At 40.2% G+C, this 20,210-nt stretch overlaps 1 protein-coding gene across 4 annotated transcripts in view; it reads right to left on the bottom strand.

Annotated features, from left to right (window-relative positions):
- Positions 1 to 18,549, bottom strand: part of ZNF608 (zinc finger protein 608) — a 115,754-nt gene extending 97,205 nt beyond the window's left edge. Inside the window, exons 1-2 of one of the 4 annotated variants that reach the window (XM_049873544.1) lie at positions 18,262 to 18,549; positions 13,873 to 14,970 (exon numbers count right to left, since the gene is read on the bottom strand). In XM_049873544.1, the coding sequence (XP_049729501.1) occupies positions 13,873 to 14,778 (906 nt within the window). In that variant the 5' untranslated portion in view covers positions 14,779 to 14,970; positions 18,262 to 18,549. Of the gene's footprint in view, positions 1 to 13,872; positions 16,208 to 18,261 lie in introns of those variants that run through there. The other 3 variants (XM_049873550.1, XM_049873555.1, XM_049873554.1) reach the window with 3 other exon arrangements.
- Between the last annotated feature and the right edge of the window lie 1,661 nt (positions 18,550 to 20,210).

The following is a 20,210-nucleotide window of genomic DNA, read 5'->3' as shown; positions in this document are numbered from 1 at the left end:
TCTAAAACTGGACAGGGCTATCTACCGGAAGTAGCTCTGCAGCTGTAGTAACTCCAGGCAAATGGAAAACACTAGTTTCTACAAGGAAATAATGTGCCTGAATTTATAGCAGGCTTATGGATTCATATGCTAGCCTTTCAAAGGAGACTTTAAGCCTTTAATATGAGCTTTTTTTAAGATCGAAAGTATTAGACTTTGGTGTAAGCAGGTCTATAAAAGTAATTTTCAGAGAGTCTTAGAAAGGTTAACATTTTTCCTTTCACATTTTACATGTGCAAAAAAAAGGATCCACTTAAATAGTATATAAAAGAATAGAGAGGAGGAGCAAGAGACAAGAGAAGCCCTTGTTAATATGAAATTTTAAGGTAGAGGAAGCTCAGTGCCCTTTGTTCTTTATGCTACACTGGGTTCACATGGACCACACAGATGATATATTTAGGTGGTGCATTTTTAAAGCCCACAGCCATATCTCAAAGGCCCTGACGTTTTGGTAAAAAGCGTTCTTTTCAGGGAGGATTAAAACTGTAAAGAGATTTCAAGCTTCCAAAGCCTCCAGCCTGTCATAAATATTAACATGAGCCATGGTTTTTATCTTTGCACATTGTTTTTATTTTGCTAAGTAAATCTAGGTTGAACACATATTGACATTCAAACAACAGCCAAAGAAATCAAATTTAGGTGAGCACTTACAGGATTCATTTCACCTATTTGGTAAATTACTGCATGGTTTTTTGTTTGCTTGTTTTTTAACTTATGTAAATTTTAAAACTTATTTATACAAATTTAATCTACTTAGTGGCTATGACAGGGCTAAGTTTTATGAGATTTAAAAGTTTGAAGTTTAAAAAATTATGTTGGATGCTCTTAGAAATGAAATCAATTCTCTTTCCTCACTAATACCAGAAATACTAATAGAAAAAAAAAAAAACATAAGAAATGAACAACAGCACATTAAAAAGTCACCAGTTTGACAAGACAGAAAACATTTAGGCCTAACATTTTATACCTTCTTTGCTTCCCATTCTATAATCCTGTTGCTCACCACCTCCCAAAAGAAATAGATCTGTAAAATGAAGATACCGGCCATGACCTGGGCTCAGAAATCATGCCATTTCAGAAGGTTCATAACACTAAAATAATAGTACCAGAACTTAAAGGGGAAAAAAACAGAACAAAACAAGATCACCTTAAGTCAATTAACATATCAAAAATTTCAATTTATCAGCTATGAATTAAGTAGCAAACAAATGATTTTAATGTTACAGAAGGAATGGGCTTTTTCATGGCCCAAAAATAAAAATTACAAAGACATTGCAGAAATAACACAAGTATCCTGAGTTATCAGAAAGGGTGACAATTTACACAAAAAAAGAGCAGTGAGATCAAGGGTTCATTCCCCCAAGAATATAAAAATAAAAACAGTGAACTGTGGAGTGTTTAGAATGATACTTCTAGAAGACAACACTCTACTAGTGATTTCCTTAAGCCTATTTATTCCTAAAAGGATTAGAAGGACAAACTACAACTACAATGGGCATAAATACCATTATTATGATTTCTGGTCTTCTACTGTTAAATACAGTCTAGTCCTTAAAAGTGGGCTTAAAAAAATAAAAGCACCCTGAAATTCAGTCGGCTGGTCAACAGCTCTTCGCCCAAAAACTGCTGTGCCATTTTACTACCACTGCTGGACAGGTCTGCTCTATTCAGTAACATAGCCACTAACTAATGAAATAATGAGAAATTTCTACATTGCTGTTGTTCGCTGCCATCGAGTTGATTCAGACTCATAGGAACCCCATGTGTTATAGACTAGTATAGCTCCATGGGGTTTTCTTGGCTGTAATCTTTTACAGAGGGAGCCGTGGTGGTACAATGGTTAAGCACTCAACTGCTAACCCAGACAAAAGGTCAACGGTTCCAATCCACCAGCAGCTCCTCAGGAGAAAAGGCCTAAAGATCTGTGCCCATAAAGATTTCAGCCTAGGAAACCCTACGGGCAGTTCTACTCCGATCTATACAGTTGCTATGAGTTGGGATCAACTCGATGGCACACAACAACAATCTTTACAAAAACAGATCACTAGCCCTATATTCTGTGGTACCACTGGGTGGGAACAAACCGCCAGTCTTCAGGTTGGCAGATGATGGCAAACCTCTTGTGCCACCTCAGCTCCTTGAAAATGTTTATAAAAACCAAAACCAAACCCACTGTCATCCAGTCGATTCTGACTCATAGTAACCTAAAAGCTGTCCAAATTATTCAAGAGAATGTATGATCTAGGGCCACTTCAACAAAGGTTCTTCACTACCCACCCCACTTCCCACATTTTTTTTTTCTACTTTTTACATCACACCTCCTCCCACCATCCTTATTTGGAACAGAGAGGAAAATTAAGCAGCAGCCTTTGCTCCTCTCTCAGCTAGAAGAACCTTAAATTTTTAGCTTCTTGACCACGCAGCCAAAAAATGACAACCTACTTCCCTTCCACGTACCCACCCACCCCCCTTACAAGCTAAAAAGTACACTTGGCTGGGCAGTTCTCACCATTAAACAATTCATTCTTTTTTTGTCTCCTTTGTGAAAAGGGTAAGAAACATCGGAGCCTGTTCACAAAATATAACGCTAGGCATTCAATTCCTGTACCTTAAGGCCTCATTCTTTCACCTCCTGGTCCATAGGATTTGGTGACCGAATAGGTCTTAATCTGTAAACAAATGGTTTTGCTCCACAATTAAACCATTCATTCTTTTTTTTTTTTTTTTAACTGCTTGGCGGCTGCCCAACCCAGAGACTTCTAGGTTCTTCCATTATTTAGCGCTCTCAATGGTTAAAAGGCAATAAGCTCATTTGGAGTTTATAAAACTATGCACCATCAACAAAAGCATGTAATGCTTCCAAGATGCACAGTGGCTTCTACATGCACAATGGGGAGCTGTGTGTAGTCTCCCCCAAAACAAAAATGTCCAGCCCCAATTAAGCACCCTGGGGGCCTTCAAAGCAGTTATGCTAAGTTGCAAATACAGCAAGATCCACTTGAACTCCAACTGTCTGTGTGCTTTTCCTCCTAAAGCAGGGAAAAAGCCAGGCCAGGCTGACCTCATTAAAGGGTAATTAGTGAACCCTGGGACTTGAGGGGCTACCACAATCGTGCCTATTGTGAGCACTTCACTATAGGGCCGCTACTTTTTTTTTTTTTATATAACCCAGGAGGTCTCTGCAATCTGTAAGGCCCATATTTTAAATTTTTAAGGATTTCAATCTGGGTATTTTTCTACTAACAATCATTGAGTAAGAAGAAAGGAAGCAATCCAGAAAGCACTCCAAAGTCTTTTGTAGAATTCTGGCATTGTTAAAAATAAGTTTTTAAAGATTTTGTTTGAAGTAAGTGAAATAAATGCTCCACCTCCTGGCTACAGAGTTTGAAAACGAAAAACTAAACCAAACCCGTTGCCTTCGATGTAGAGTCAATTCAATTCCGACTCCAAAGCGACTTTGTAGAACACAGTAGAGCTATCCCATAGAGTTTCTAGGGCTGTAAATCTTCACAGGACCAAGGATTGAAAATAGTACACAAAAGAATGACATTATAAATCAATCACTATAGAGTTTTTATGATTATATGTGACAATGATGTTGGGGGGAAAAAAACAATTGGTGCACCCATTTACATGAGAAGATGTTATTCTCAAACTAATACAGAGTAATGTGATCAGGGAAACCACTTTATCATGGAGAAAATCCTTCACACCTCTTTAAAGCCTATTATTTCTGTTGATATCAATCTGTCAAGATGCTGACTGAACTCTACTACAAAATGCACCAGTAAATATACTTTAACTTGAGTATCACCTTTCCACATAAAATAAGCCTGAGATCCACTGTCTCGGTATCATAATCCTCCAGCACTTGAGAACATAGTTTTTAGACAAGTAATAAATGTAGTCTTAACGACTTTTTCAGCAACCAAGACTTAAACAACTCTAATATTTACATATTTCAGGTGGGTCAACATCTTCACATACAATCAATGAAAAAAAGAAAACAGAGTTGGAATGATTATCTTCTTCAAAGTGGAACCATCCCAAAACCCTAAAAGAAGCGCATCCCCTTCACCGCGGATTATGTAGGGGAAAAGGGACTACTGAAGACATAGGGGAGTCCCTTGGTGGCACAAATTGACTACTAACCAAAAGGTTGGCAGTTCAAGCCATGAAAACCCTATGGAGAAGTTCTACTCCACACATATGGGTCGGAATCTACTCACAGCTACTGGTTTAAAGTCAAAGAACTCATGGCACTTCAAGGGTGTGCTGTAAGGACCTATACACATTAATGCACACAGTGACATCTTTAACGCTGCCCTTATATTTGTCAAGCCAATTAATTATTCAATTCTTTTACTTGGATTTACAACTTTTTTGCATATCAAGCAAAAAATTTAAAAGTGTGCACAAAAGTCTTTGTGTTTTTAGCCAAGTATGTTTAAGCTATATTTAGAACTAAACTTGTGAGCATTTGTGTTATATTAAAACTGCATGGGGCCCCTCCGTTAAACTAGGCCAAACCTTGTTTTGTTTATTTTAGAAATACTACAAAACTTATTTGCATAACTTAAACATATGTAACACATTTTGAAAAATCTCAAAAAGATGGAAAAGGCTTATTAGGGAGGAGGAAACCCCCAACATAGCTGTTTGTTTTTTTTTTTTTTTAAATATGCCCAGTATATGAGGCTTTAAGGAAAAATGTAAATCCTGGAAGTCATTCCAAATAGTTGGAAACTCTTCCTCTTAAAGTAAATCCACAGGCTCAAAAAATAAATATTCAAGAGCATTAATTTGTTTCTAGATGTGTGCGTGCAACTAAAACAGCAGTCATAATGTGGAAATTTCAGTCACATTTTGCAACTAATTGGAAGCAGATTAGAATTCTGCCTCAGGGGAACGTTGTCAAACTAGAAGCGGGAGCAAATGAAGAAAGAGGTGAAGGCGTCGTGAAGAGCTGACAGATTTACAGTGCTCAGGGCCATAAACGGGTCCTGGGCGGGAAGGAGGGCGCGGCCCCGGCTACGCGCCCCCGACACACCGCCGGGAGCGCGCAGCCCTGCCCTGGACGCCAGCGGCCACGCCCCCGGTGACCCTGCGCTTTCCAGCTGTACCATTGCAGCAAACAAACGGGCTTTCTGGAGACACCAGTGGTACCGATAAGATATAAGACCTGCAGACTGCTAAACTGGATGATACAGAAGTCAAAGGGAGAAACGGTTTCTTTATTTTTAAAGTAGGGGGAGGGGAAAGAAAAAGAGCTGATCGTGGAGGCTAATACAGCAATGGAGTAACGGAAACAGCTGCTGGCTTTCTACTTCAGTGTCTGGCATCTGCTGCGGCATCATGGGAAAGGCTGGTGAAGGATTTGGGCAAGGAATGTAAATGGAGACAATTGGCCAAATGGAGTTTGATGCGGAAAGGCTCAGTTGCTCCGTTATAAAATCTTGCTTTTCCCTTTGGGGAGCAGAAGCAAACAATATTACTTAACTCAAATTCCACCTCCGGAGCAGCTTAAAGATTTGGGAATGCGAATTTCTTTTCATTCGGTTATTTAAGATGTGAAACAACACGTGGGATAAAGTCTAGTTGTTGGAGCAGCCTCCATTTGTCAAAGTGTTCAGCTCACCTTTCACGTATCTTCAAAAAAAAAGTTATATTGAAGCACTTTCCTGTGTATTTCACGTCATTTGGAAAAAAAAATTTTTTTTTTTTTAAACCCGTCACCACTGCTTACTTCCAAACTGGCTCAAGGGACAATTTCTATTTGTTGTGTCTATTTTCCCTTTCGCTGCTAAGATTCAGTTCTAATTTCATTCCATCACAAAAGAGTTGGCAAAGAAATAAAATGCAGAAACACATAACTAAAGTGTTGCTGCCATAGTCATAAGCCTATAATAAAGCACAGATTTGATAGCATTATCCATGTACTGTGGTGAACCACACACAAATAAACAGTTCTCCATGAAGAATGAAAACCCAAGGCTCCAGTCTTTCCAATTCAAACATTATTGTTGCTTTTAACATGAGCCATCCATAAAATCAGCCAAGGAGGTGACAGGAAATCCAAAAGCAATCTGGTCTGGCTATGTACACTTTGCAAAAAAAAAGTTAGAAGATGCTTTCCAACTCATCCTCATGCTGTTTTAGGTGAAGAATGGGGAGAACTGTAAAAACTAGGCATAGAAACAAATAATACTTTTATCCTAACTGAATTCTTGTCATTCATGACTGGTGTAGCAACCAAAAAAAGGGAAATGGGGAAAGCTTGCTGACCTAACTAGGAATAACTTAAACACAACCTTTGAACCATCAGTGACTAATGTGAAAGACAAAAGGTTGTACCCAAAGCAACCAGAAGTCCAGATGTGCTTTCCTGAGAAACCAAACCCAGAGTTTTCTTTAATCAAAAGAATGGAACAGTGACTTCTAGGAGTTTAGGAAAGTGTGACCAATTGGAACTTAGTCTTCTCTGTTGCTAATTGAAGCATATAAAAGAATCTATTTCTTAAAACATAGTACAAACACTTTGTTTTGTTTTGTTTTTAATTCACTGCCACATGACGAAAACCAGAATCAAGTTGACTGGTAGAAGATCAGTACAACCAAAGAACAAGCTATTATTTCAAACTGTCAAGGGAAGGCAGTAAAATTGCTACCAGGTCTCCTTAAGTTACCCTTCAATAAAAGGAAGCCATCAGGGAAATAAGAGGAAAAGAAAACACATCAAAACCTTAAAAGTTCCTTTAAGTAAAATTATACGTCTGTGGCACCATGCCATCTGCTCTCCGGTTAACACAATAAGCCAAGTCCACAACCTAAATATCTGCTTTCTAAAATCACTATGTACAACACAAAATGTAATCAATATATTTTTATTTGCTTCTTTAAACTGTAAAAGCTGCATTCACATGGCATTATTGGAATATGCCTAAATGTCCCTGTAGGCACATTTTTCTTAAGTTGCTAGCTGACAATGAGGATTCCCAGGAGGCAAAAAGCTCAGTGGTTGAGCTAGGATAGTCACAGTGAATAATAATCAAACTGGGGCTAGCGGAGAGGGGGGCAAAGGGAGGGATGAGAAAGAAAAGGAAATAGCATTGAAAAATCAACAGTAGTATTTATTAATCATTTCTAACCCATTTCTTCTACTAGAAACATTCTTCACTTTGAATTCACTATTACAATTCCTTTTGTTTGTTTGTTTTTAATTTTCATTTAGCTTCAGTGGGGTGGGTGCCTTCTGAATACCAGATGAGGTCCACATAGTTCAAGGCCCACAGTAACCTATGCAAATGTAAGAAGTATTTGCTTTGTGATCATTTCGGTTTTTCAGGCAAAACCCGTAACTTCTTTTAATACATTACCAAAGATATTTCTTACCCATATTTAGCAAATATGCAGAAGTTAGCTTTAGGAGCAAAGTGCCAGTCTCACCCTCTAGAATATCCTTTGAGCTCTCAGAATAACATTACAACAGCCCAACTGCTGGTCAATCTACTAGGAAGAGTTTTAACGATCTTTCGCCCAGTTGCAAAGCCTTTGTTCCGATTGCCAAAACCTTTTGCTTAAATAAAAAGAGCAAGTAGACACTAGTGAAACTTCAGCCCAGAGAGAGAATTAGAGACTCAGGAGCTCATTTACCACGCAGCAGATTAGAACTCAAAATCAACAGTGACATCTTATTTAATAAAGATATGAAAGCCCATACTAACTAAATACCCCCAACCAATTCCCAAGCGAGCATCTAAATATGCAATTACAGCATTTATATACACACATCTATGAAATGCCAGAGTTAGAGGGCACCAGTATGATTCTTATACTATTAATCTATAATGATGACCCAAGTCATTCCTGTGGCAGGGATCACACCTATTCTCTTTCCCCTAAAATCTTAAATGAAGTAGAGACAAAGAGGGTACTATTATTATTAACTGAGAACAATCCTGGTGAAGGAAGGTTTATTTCCACTAAGACGTCAATAACAGGGTTAGCCCAGGATTTCCTTATTCTGGCTTCCATTTTTAAACAGGAGAGCTATACAAGTAATTTAGGAATAAACTCTTTAGTATTCAAACAAAACCCTTCATGTTCAGATCACTGGCAAGTTCAGAGTACTGGCAATGAAAACTATGTTGTGCTAGAGTAATTACCATGAAAAAACTTCCAGTGCTTAATATTAAAGAATAAAATAACATGATCCTTCCACCTCCTCTACACCTCTAGAGTGTGCTCAACATGGCAATTATCTTTGTTCATGAAGCAGAGTTTAAACTGCATTGAAACTCAATTACACCCATGACTTTTTTAAACATACACTTCAAAAGGCAGGTTTCATCACATTCAAATCACTGAGCAAAAATCTCTTACCTAACTTACAAAAAATATATAGTACCCACACTCACATGCAACATCTTCAGGTATAAAAATGACTCCTTTTTAGGTTTTGGACCCATTTTTCCACTAAATTAAAACAGAGGGATGACTGAGCAATGACGAAAGACAAAGATCCCATCTAATAAAAAGTCCTAGAACTGTCACGATTTTAAAAAGCCAGATCACACACTTGTTAACAAAAAACACATTACTTTGTTACTTTTAAGAATGCAAAGGAACTAGGAGTAGTAGATTTATGATTTAAGTGCTTGTGGCTAAAATAGCTTTCCAATTATCAAGGGCCTCTTAGGAAGAGCAAAAATGCATTATGTGTTAATGACCACAACCAGGGGTCCCTTCTCGACTCTTTTGTCAGAACCGGAGCAGATCCTCCCCGCAGCTTCACCATTAACATGTCTGTTTCCTGTCAGCCCACTCAGAGATAATGTCATTTATCTCAGGGAGGCACAAGCCCAGTCATTAGCTTCAATAAAAGACCTCAAACAAAGGCCGGATAATGTTTTACCCAGGGCTCTTACTAAATCCAGAACCACGAATTTTAGCGTTTAGAAGTCAGGGACTGAAAAGTTATTGCTGAAAGAGTATTTTCCTCATTATCAACAATCTTACACTACAGCTCTGAGCAAGAAGAGCAAGGTCTATATATAGTAAACACCAGTCCAAGGCACTAGCACATACAATTAGATTAACTGATAAGCGCTGACCAGAGTTAGCCTGTGAGAGCTCTTTCCCCCCCTTGCCTCCAGGGGAAAAACTGACAGAATAATTCAGGTACTGACTAAATAGTTAGATCTTTGAAGAACTGACCCCTCATTGTGATTGCCTGCAGGAACTGAATAACCATTATGAAGTGTTCAATGGCTTGGCTTCTGGAAATCTTTTAAATAAAAGTGGAACTGGTTAAAATAAACGTAGGAACATGTGTTTTCGCAGTGTTGCTCATATTACTGCAATCTGAAGTTTCTGTGAAGTTCCAGGTGAACTTTTTTAAATTAAAAAAAACATACACACACAGACACAGTCAAAATTGGAGCAAATCTCCACCATTCAATCCCTGCTTTTCATGCTGAAAACGAAGAACAGATGGTACTTTCCATGTTGTTTGAATCTGGTTATTGAACACCTCTGTGGTTAGGGAGATTTCTGCTTAGCACTTTGGACATACATTTCATTTACTAACTATAAAATGCTGCTTAGGAAAAGTAAGTCTTTATAACACTCTAATTAAAACAACCTTGCAGCCAAGCAATTTCACTTGAAGAGCATTCTTAACCTCATGACATTTAGGCAATCAATCCCTTCCCCCCTCCCTTTTTTTTTTACAGACTATTGACAAAGTTATTAAAAGTTGCTAAACATTGCTTATCTCCTTATACACCATCTTGATCAGTTGTGTGTGTGTATGTGTTTTTAATCTCTTCAGGAAACCCAAAAGATTTTAAATGCTAGACAAAGAAAAAAAATTCAGTTATAGGCCTGTTCACACAAATACTCCAAGTTCCATGGGTTCTCACAGAAAACTTCCTTGGGGAAAGGGCATCCCCTCTGCACCCACCTCAAAAAGCCCTGTCACCCTCCAAGGAAACCTATAGAAAAGTAAGGAGCTGGATCAATGCTGACTGGGAGCCACCCTTAGTTACCAAAGATTTTAACAGCTAAATCCCTTATGTAGCTTTCAAAACAGTTTGCTGTCGGACAACAATGGACTTTGTTCTTTAATTATAGCAAGTGACCTTTCTGCCCTTTTACTTCATAGTAGATAAACTGCACTCACTAAGCTGAGTTTGTAGGAGGCACTATATTTTTAAAAAAAAGCATATCAACAACCAGAAAACTCATTAATCAAAATATGTTCTTAAGCTGCTCACACTCACTTAGAAAATGCACCAGAATTCCCTAGTGAAGTGTATAAACACTTCTGTAAGAGAAAAAAAAAAATGAAATGAATGATATCCTTTACAGACGGGTTCATCTGCAGATAGCAGCTTTAGGATGTCAAGGACCATCTCAATGAAAGTAATATGATATTAATGAAATAAGCCTTTTCTTCAGAGTATTTACTGAGTAATTAGAACCATAAGACACAACTGTTAAGACCTCCCGTGCCTTCGTTTCTACTTAAGTATCAGCCGTTTCTTAAGAATTTTTCTATGTATTTTCAAGTTTTCCCACAATCAAATAAACCCATGTACTCTATATAACTGTTTAGCCCAGCTGAATGCCTCCATGTCTGATGTAAGACTGCTAAGGAGGATACATGAAGAAGCGCCTCAATACAAGGCTATTAGGCTTCAAAAGAAAGGAGGGGGGAGGAGGAGAAGCAGGTTTTAACAACCAAAAGCCAACCCATCAAATCTACTTATTCAGACATGTCACTGGTGGCTTAACCACAAAACAGGCTATAGAAATATAGCTCAAACATCTTAGAATTATGGCATGTTTTGATTTTGTTCACGTATTAAGGGAGTGGCAACTTTTACAACATACTTGTGGTTTCCACATAAAGGAGTAGAACACTCATTGATTTAATTAAGTTTCATAAGGTCCAATTTATCATGTTTTACATGACTTTGTGTAGTGAAGAAACAGAACAAACAGACCAAAAATAGACATTTAAGCATGCTGTGAAAATTAACCAGTGACAGCTAGTCTTATGAGTCTCCTGTGAACCTTCCAACAGGGAAAAAAAGAAATGCACACACACATACAGGTTTTTGGTTTTCACATTTGGCCCTTCATAAGCCACATCTGATTGCTGAAAATTAGTCATCTTCTCTTTTAAGGCACTTACTCTTCATAAACCCGGAAAGTCAAGAAAGGTTTAAATTAAAACACTGCATAATATGCCCAAAAGAAACCTTTCTTAAAGACGCCTCCTGTTGAAATATTTTGTCAGGTAAAGCTTGTTCTACTAAATCTTTACTTCCTAATAGGTATTCTCACATCATTAGGAAGTATTTTCTAAACTAAGGCCTAATTTTACACAACCCTGAGTTAGTGGAATTAGTTACTTCCTTGGGTGGCATTCAGACAAGGACATTTCTGTGTGCCAAGAATAAAAGCATTCTTAAGAGAAGCCTTTTGGGGATTTGGGGGGCGGGGGGTGTTAGGGAGAGGAGTCCTAAGGAATACTGTTTAAAATCCTGAGGCAACGCCCAACAGAGAATGGTCAAGCCTGTGGGATTCAAGGCCCTCGATGCCATCCCCAAAGGCCGCCTGTACCAACACCAAAGGCTGTTGTTGGAAGTGCAGCTTCCTCTGGCCACAGGGGCCAGGAGCAAATCTAAAGGCAACGCGCTAGTCCACTCCCTCTCCCCTCCTCCACCCCAGACCCACCATGACTTGTTTGCTCTTCATTTATGTAATTCATATTATTACATGTATACTGCTCGGACTGAAGATGAGTTTCATGTATATGAATAATTTAATTCTTCCATTCTTCACCTAGTTTCCTCTGTGGCTGGAACGTGAAAAGGACACAAAAACTGAAGAACCGACACCATGCTCTAATCTCAGTTGCCATGACAGCAGCCTTTGAAATACTGAAATGTTCCGATTGCCAGCTAAACAAAATTGTTGAATGTGAACATTTGGCTGGAAGATTAAAAGGCTAAGGAGAATGCAAAAGGGCAGTACCTCCCACATTCCAGGCAGCCAGTGAATCCAATCAAATGGCCCTGACTCCTTAACCACAGCCATTGTGCGCACTGGATTAGGGCAATTCATCTAGATAGTTAAAGCAGATTAGAACTGCAATTTGAAGACGATTGGCAACAAAAGTAAATGCCCTACTGTACTAAGTTAATAAAAAGACTTCAGAATGCCTTTTAACAGAAATTATGTGGAACTATACATTTAAACATAAAAATTGAAACGTGGGATTTTTAAAAATTCATTTAAGCTCATCAATTAAAATATTGTCTGACCAAGGGGGTATGCACAAAAGAAGAGTTCAGGGGCTTTCGGACTTTCTGCTTTATCTCTACCTTAATTGTTACCTTCATAAACTTCTAAAATCACAATATCAAAACTTTATTCCTGTACTCCAACTTAAGATCTGAACACAAATACATACATATGTATGTGTATATATATAGAGAGAGAGAGAGAACAGTAAATAATTTTACTCAGAAATAACTACCCAAACACATTATTGCCGCTTATAATTCTGATCAAGTCAGAAAGAGCAAAAATCAAATTATTTAATAAGCATATTTCCAAATAACCATGCCACAAACCACATCAGGATATAAATTTTGCTTCTGCAAGGCACAACCTGTAGAATTAATCTAAGGGGTAATTTTATAGAAACATCAGTCACACCCCCAGCTCTCTTCCGACCTGTCTGGTGGACAGAGCACTTTCTGTTCCCAGGCATTACTCAATGCACAGCAATAACTAGACCAGTAAGACAGGCCTCCATCCCTGAGCAACAAAACACTGGAGCAGTTTATCAAAGGCAGTGTCTAACTACAGACTAAAGATTTTAAAGTAATGGCAAAGATGGCAGGAAGGGTTCAGATTGCTCAAACGCAACACATAATTCTAGCGTTCCACTTTACTATTACCACTCACATCCCCTTGGGTTATGTTTTCACATTTCAGGAACACCAAGTCTATTTCGCTTTTCTTGCCAACCTTTCAGCTCCCCAGGCAAACCAGAAACCCAAGCTATCTAGCCCCAGAGTGATCCAAAGAGTGATAACGCTCTTAAATCTCCATCTAAGAACTGGGCGAGGGAACAAGTGTAGAACCCTAGCAGCCACCAAAAGCATTCCAATCTTTACGCACAGTTTTGAAACCAATGACCCAAGGACACCAAGGTTTGACTCGGGACCAATAACAGGAACCCATCCAAGGGTATCCTTTGACAGAGCTATTTTGGAGAAAGAAGTGGGTCGAGGATAGGCTGAAGCTGGAGTGCAGACAAGAATCCTCCACGTGCCTCTCCAGGGAGGGAATGTGAACCCTGCACCTAAGGACACATTACCAGAAATACTAGGATGTGTAAATTAAAACAGAAGACAGTTATCCTCAGGGGAGAAACCAGGACAAGAGTCAAGCGGGTGCATGAGCAGGTTTTCTATTAAAAGCATACCACATCTAGCTGACTGGCCTGGCTGCCCAAGTGCAGAGCAAAAGGGACTTGTCCTAAGAGCACTCAGTCCCTCCCACCTGGGGACTCAAAACACTAACACCACAAAGCAGCAGCAGCAGAAGTAGAAGCAAGAGCCAAACACTGCACACAAGGAAGCTCTCCCATACCAAATTTTAATGTAAAGGATACATATAACAGAAACTTCACAGAGAACCAGAAAGCAGGAGTAAGAAATGTAAGGCACACAGAGGCACACCCCCCAACACACCCACACAAATGCACACAAAGAGGAAAGTGGGAGATCTAGGAAGGCGATTTTATCCTACCTTCTCAGTTTTCAGTTTCTTGATTCGCCTGTGGCTCTCTTCCTCCTCCTCTTCCTTCTTTACCAACATAGAGTTTCCCATGAGCCCTGAATCCGGGGCACTTTTGCTAACTTCCCCTGCAGCGCCGACGCTGCCACTCCCAGTGCCCCCGCAGTGGAAGGGGCTCGTGCCACCTCCATTGCTCTTGGCCCCAAAGCCATAGAGGTGCCCCCCGGAGGGGGCCTGGCCGCCACTGCCATTCTGGTGGCCCTGAAGCAGGTCGTGCTTGTCCTTCCTGGATTTCCCCGCATCCTTATCCCGTTTGGCTCCTCGGCTGCTCTGGCTTTTACCTGGCTTCTCCTCTTTGCTTTTCCCACAGGAGGCTGCCCCCGCGGTGACAGCGGAGGTGCCGGTGCTGGTACTATTGCTGTTTGGGTTGCCGCCGCCGCCACTGCTCACACTTTGACCCAGTGCTGAATTCATGCCAGTTGCCTCTCCAGGGCGCCCTTGGACTTCCTGCCTCTTGCCAGTGCTGCTGATCTCGGGAATCCCATACAAGGCAGCAGAAGGCAGAGATTTATTAGCATCCTTAGAAGTTTTACTCCTTTTCACTTTTGATTTGCTGGTCTCTTTGTGTGAATTCCCCTGGGGAGCAGAGGGCTGAACAGAAGCAAATTTTAGGCCATCAGCTAAGGCTGTGGTAGTACCTGCCCCACTGGAGGCCAGACCTCCACAATCCTTAGAGTTGCTGCTGCTAGTGGTGTTGGTGGAATTATTCATCTCAAATTTCTGTCTGTCCTTCTCCAAATCAGCGTCCAAATCAATTATTAAATTTCCAACCCCGATTTCCCAATCATCGCCACTGTCATAAGTATCAACCGTATTTGGATCCACACCTTTTCCTGCAGTAGAAATGTTCACTGACATCCTGAAGATGAGCTCTCTAGAATAAAAATCCGATGAACTTTCCTTTGGAGATGAGGGGACATTCGTTTAGCTCCGCTGGGCTCTCTTAAAGAAAAAAAAAAAAAAAAAGAATCTTCTAATCTTCCTCTTCTTTTTCCTGCCCCAGGAATGTGTCCAGAGATTTTACACCCTTCAGTCCAGGTCCACCTTTTCCTGTGAAGGGGGGAAAAGTCGAATATTTCTTGTCTGGGTGTTACCAGAATAAAAAACGATTAATACTGGGGAGTCAGTAAGGGGTACAGGGAAGGATGAGGAGTAAAGTGGCTCATGTATTGTCTCCACAGTCCAATATCAGGTTTAAAGGAAAATAACCAAACCCCAAAAACATACCCATGGCAGTAAGCATCTTACAGTAGCTAAAAAGAAAATCCCTTTATCAACAACACAAAGAGAATCACTTTTTAAAAAGCATTAAACTGTCTAAGGACCTGATTCAAGTCCAAAGAGGTTTAAAAAAAAAGAGTTTAGGATTTTTATCTAGCACATGTGATATCTCAACCCCAGAAACACAGCCTGAATACTTAGAAGACAGTGAGGAACACGGTTTTAAACATCCCTAAACATTTCCTAGATCTTGCCATTTAAAAGACCAGACCATGGAAGTTCTCTAAGGCTAGTTTTGAAAATGCCGCTGCCTAAATTTTCCTTATTTCTAATTTTATTACTTCTTACAAATTGTCTGGGCAATCTGTTTTTTGTTCCCAGTAAGGAACAGAAAAAACGACCAGTATACCCCCACCACATACACACAACTCCCTCCCATCCTCTTTTCCCCATACAGTTTACAAAGATTTTGAAATACACACACGTCTTTAAGAGCATTTCTCTGTGGAAAAGACAGTGTTAAATAAAAGGTTAAACATCTGCCTTTTGAGAGAAAAAAAAATACATCTAAACAATTCTACCATATTCCTAGGTCACAGAATTGCTCAGTCTGTTAAATATGGTGCTGACTGTACAGGAAACTGATTAAGACATACACTTTAAGTGATCTGCGCCAAGGTGGCCTCAATGACCGCAAATGAGCGTGTGTTTGACAAAGATCAGTTAAAACGGTTTTTAAAGGGATCAGCCCCCTTTTAACAGTTGATTGTCAAGAAAAAAATAATAATAAATATACATACGCACACACACAGACATCGCTTACCTTTAATCCTTTATCATATTTTAATTAGGCCAGCAAATCAAAATGCCTTTCCCACTCCACTCGGCAAACAAGCCTGTGCCTCATTTTACTTAAACACCAAATGATCAAGAAGGAAGAAACCAAATAACACATCTCAGCCAGAATAATCACTCGATAACATTATTCCACCTCCCCACCCCCCTTTTGGCAAACAGATCAGGAGTCCTTTTCTCCTTAAAAAAATGTGTCACTGTACAGCTGGAAGATAATGTTTCACATTCACAACAGAAGCACCAAGGGCTTTTTTTCCTCTTAACAAGCATCGAGAATAATAGTTTTAAAAAAGAGAGAGAGCTTAGAGAAAAAAGTTTTCCCAACTTCTCATTCCGCCTTCAGTTCCAGACTTCAGAGTCACCGTGATCAGTAAGTAATGATCCCATGTAGCAAACCTACAGGCGTCCGCTAGTAACAAGACAGAATGTGCTAACATCGGGATAAATTAGTGAAAGGGAAGAAAGAAGAAGCAGAAAGGACTGAAAATCTGGGCTGGATTCCGCCTGCTAGTCGGGAAGTGGCATTTTTCCGCCCGTCCAGACAGATTTGATTTCTTGAACTAACTTAAGAGAAAAGGAGGGGGAAGGAGGACGGGAGGAGGAGGAAAAGGAAGAAAGGGTGGTATGAGAAGCTGGGTAAGAGGAGAAAAAGAAAGGTGTGGAGGGGGAGGGGAGCAGTGATAAACCAGTTATAACAGCATTCGCTCGGGGCGGGGGTCGTTGGGGTGGGGAGAATAACGGCGTTTAAATTGGTTCAGTTTTCTAACCCTAAAGGATGTGATGTTTTCCTGTCTTATGTTGTTATAAAAAAAAGGAACCGAGTTCCTAGCATAGTCCCGGAGGGGAAAAAAATTCGCGGTCGCTCAAGCCAATCAGGTCATGTGGTAATTCGATAATTAGAGTAAAAAAAAAAAAAAAAAGATTTTTTTTTTTTAAGGCGACCTTTTTCAGGACAGATTTTCCCCCTGATAGTCGCAGCAAACGGTGCGTCTCCCTCTTATTTATTTTTCTCTCCTTGTCTCGCCCTCTCCCTCCTGTGTTTAGTCAGATGGCCTCGGAGCTTGGCTTAGTATTTTTAATTAGCTGGCGTTTGGAAGCTAAAAGCTGTAATGAATTGTTGATGGATTGGAAGTGGAGAGTCGCTTTGCTGGAAATGTCGGGGCTGGGAGAGGGGGATGGGCGAGTTAGCAACAACCAACCATCTAAAAGGAGCGATTTTGTTACAGTGCAAGCCTTTCACATCACGTGAGGATCAAGGGCTCAACTGGTTGTCGTGAGAACAAAAATGGTGACAAGCGTATCAAGAAAATACTGATCTGGTCTTTAAAAAAAAGCTGAAGGTCTCTCCCCTCCCCTTGCACACAGCCCCCCCCCACCTCCGCCTCCCCCCTACAGTGGGCACAGCTACAAGTTATGAATGTGAAACATTTCTCGGAGATCTAGGATCTCGGAAGTTAGGAGGGAGTGAAATGTAATGAACACAAGAGCAAAGCAGATGTTTTAAAGAAACACCTTATAAACCTTTCCTCAACTTATCTCCAATTTGTCGGCTTTCCCAGGGGCTTGGGACTGGGACGCCTGTGGGGGAGGGGGGTACCTCCGAGCCACTTGGATTTTAGGGACCCCTCATGTATTACACAAAGAAAAACATTTTGCTAGCTCCCATCCAGATCCTGTAATAAACACACCATTGTTACTATTTGTGGGTTTGTTTGGGTTGGGTGGGGCTTCCCCCCCCCCATGGTGTTTTCGCTACTAGCTTTTTTAAGGAGGTGGAAAATGGTAATTATAACCATTACATGTCATGGGTGGCTATTCCCTTATTTAATATTAAATTATTGGACACTAGGCTGTGACAGGCGACGGAAATCGGCTTGTTCTGCCCCTGCCCCCATTTCCCTGGTTCGGTTTGGAAGGGGGTCTGCCCTCCAAGGATAGCAGAGGGAGGTGGTGAGGTGAGCTGGAGAATGGACACTGCAGAGCAGGATATGTAATTGTGTCACTTTTATTCTCCTTTGGATTAAAGCCCAAGAGGTAATTTACTCTAAGTTACCCCGAGTGCCCAGTCAAGCTTAATTTGTGTGAAGAAGTTACAAATACTTCACCCTCCACTGAATTAAATTCACCCTTCTTGGGTTGTTGTTCTAAATGCAAAAGCCAAACCCTGTAACTAGTTCCTCATTTCAATGCATAAAACTCGCACATTCCCCTGCATGAAGTCCCCGCTAAGTGCTATATAGAGACACACCACGCAACCGTACTTACGGTCTGTATTGGATCGAGTTGACCTTTTCCTTCTAACTGCATTGAATGTGTTTGGTTGCAGCCGCTTTATTTTGGAAATTATAATCTCTTCAACAAATTTATTATTAAAGAAGATGGACCATCAAATGTCACAGACCGTCCCGTGTATTTTTTATAAAAGCAAAAATAAAAATAAAATAAAAAAGAAAACAGAAGTCCCCCTGGTGCACACACACAACAAGCTTGTTCTGCAACACTGAAATCAGGACTGAAACACAACACACACACAGAGGGAGTGGAGCAAAAGGAGCTCTCAGCGTCTATACCTGAAAGGGACTTTTCTTTGTTCCCAATGCCCTTTCGCACCGGGCCAATCAGAGAGCAGCTTTTATGAAACTGGGCTCTCTGATTGGGTGGCTGCTTTCTCTTGGCTACTGTAGGGGGTTGAGATATACACACGTATAAAACACACAGTGAGAGCGGGTGGGGGTGCGATGGGGGGTGGTTGTGGAGACAAAGCGTTTTATTTTGCAACCAGATTGGGGTTGAGGAACCTCCTGCAGTAAGAGAAAGGAAAGAAAAAAAAAATGGTGCGCCTGTTTCAATTACTACATCATTCACATGAAACACTTATTTATTAAAACAAATCTCAAACAGGCTGCGAGGAGAGGATGTCGGTAAATACAAGTTTGATTGTGTTATCTTGGGGGAAATAATGTATGTGATCGCTCGGTGGCAGAGGGAAGCCAAATGAGACACTAGCGCGTTGCGAGGAGAAAAGACAGGCTAGCAGTGTGGAAATGACTGGGAGCGTTTTGCTGGCTTTCCTTCCTCGTTCCAAGGACTCGGCAGCGCAACTTCCAGGACTGATTTTCTGTACTGCAGCTCCTGGCTTTCAACCCTCCCCCACCACTTTGCCCTTCCTGCAATTTTTTCCCCCTCTCTGTCTCTCTTTTTTTACTCACTGATTAAATAAGAAAAATCGATCTGGGGGTAAAGGCGGTGGTGGGGAAACAAGTAACCCTTTTGTTTCCAGTCTTCTGGTCTACCAGCACTGAAGTGTGAACGCTGGCAACCATCTAGCCACCACCGTGTGAACTGTTCTTCCCTGGTATTAGAAACAAATCTTTTCCACCTGGTCTTTGCGGCGCCAAAAAATAAAATAAGCTTCCAGGTAACCATATTAACACCTCGGGCTAGCCTCATTTTCCAAAAATCCATTTGTGGAAATAAATACACTAGAAAGATTAACCCCTTAAACAAACCCACTCCGTATTTTTAAACTGATCGTCAGAGTTCCCCTTCCCCCAAATCTGTAACCCTGTCTTCAGCGGTTGCAAGTCCTCTGAATGCTACATCTGTCAATCCGCAAGAATACGGAAATATTTTAGAATTCGTTGAATTTATTGTAGGACAAATACCAGCAAGTTAATGGGACTCTGAGGTCAGAGGATAAGCGAGGTTAATATAAGTTTGGCGTTGCACTGTAACAGCTAATATTTTTAAGGTATTTATATAGATAGTCTTTAGAACATGTTTTATTTTTAATTTTTCATTGTTGTTTTTTCCTTTATTTTTAGGTACCATAATATAGATATTCTGAAGCCAAAGGACACTCTGAATCCAATCAAAAACACCATTATGCCAAATTTTAAGAATCTGACATACTGGAATTGTAATTTCTGCATGACAATTACAATTTAAGAATGTTTCTTAACTGAGTCAAAGAAACATAAACATGGATTAGTACTATCAGAAGATAGCTTATGATCTAAACATTCAGTGATGACTTTGTAGATCAATATAAATATTTATGTCACATGTTTTAAGTAATGGCTATTGACTCATGTTTTAGCTTTCAATATATTAGTCCATAAAAACATTGCCAATTAGTTGTTTCACAACCCCAGATGAACTATATTAGATGCTGCAACTAATAAACAGCAGTTTCCACCCTTTACTGAGGTATA

Source organism: Elephas maximus, chromosome 2, assembly GCF_024166365.1.
Source record: "Elephas maximus indicus isolate mEleMax1 chromosome 2, mEleMax1 primary haplotype, whole genome shotgun sequence".
In the NCBI taxonomy this organism is placed as follows: Eukaryota; Metazoa; Chordata; class Mammalia; order Proboscidea; family Elephantidae; genus Elephas; species Elephas maximus.
This window is presented reverse-complemented; position numbering and strand designations above follow the sequence as displayed.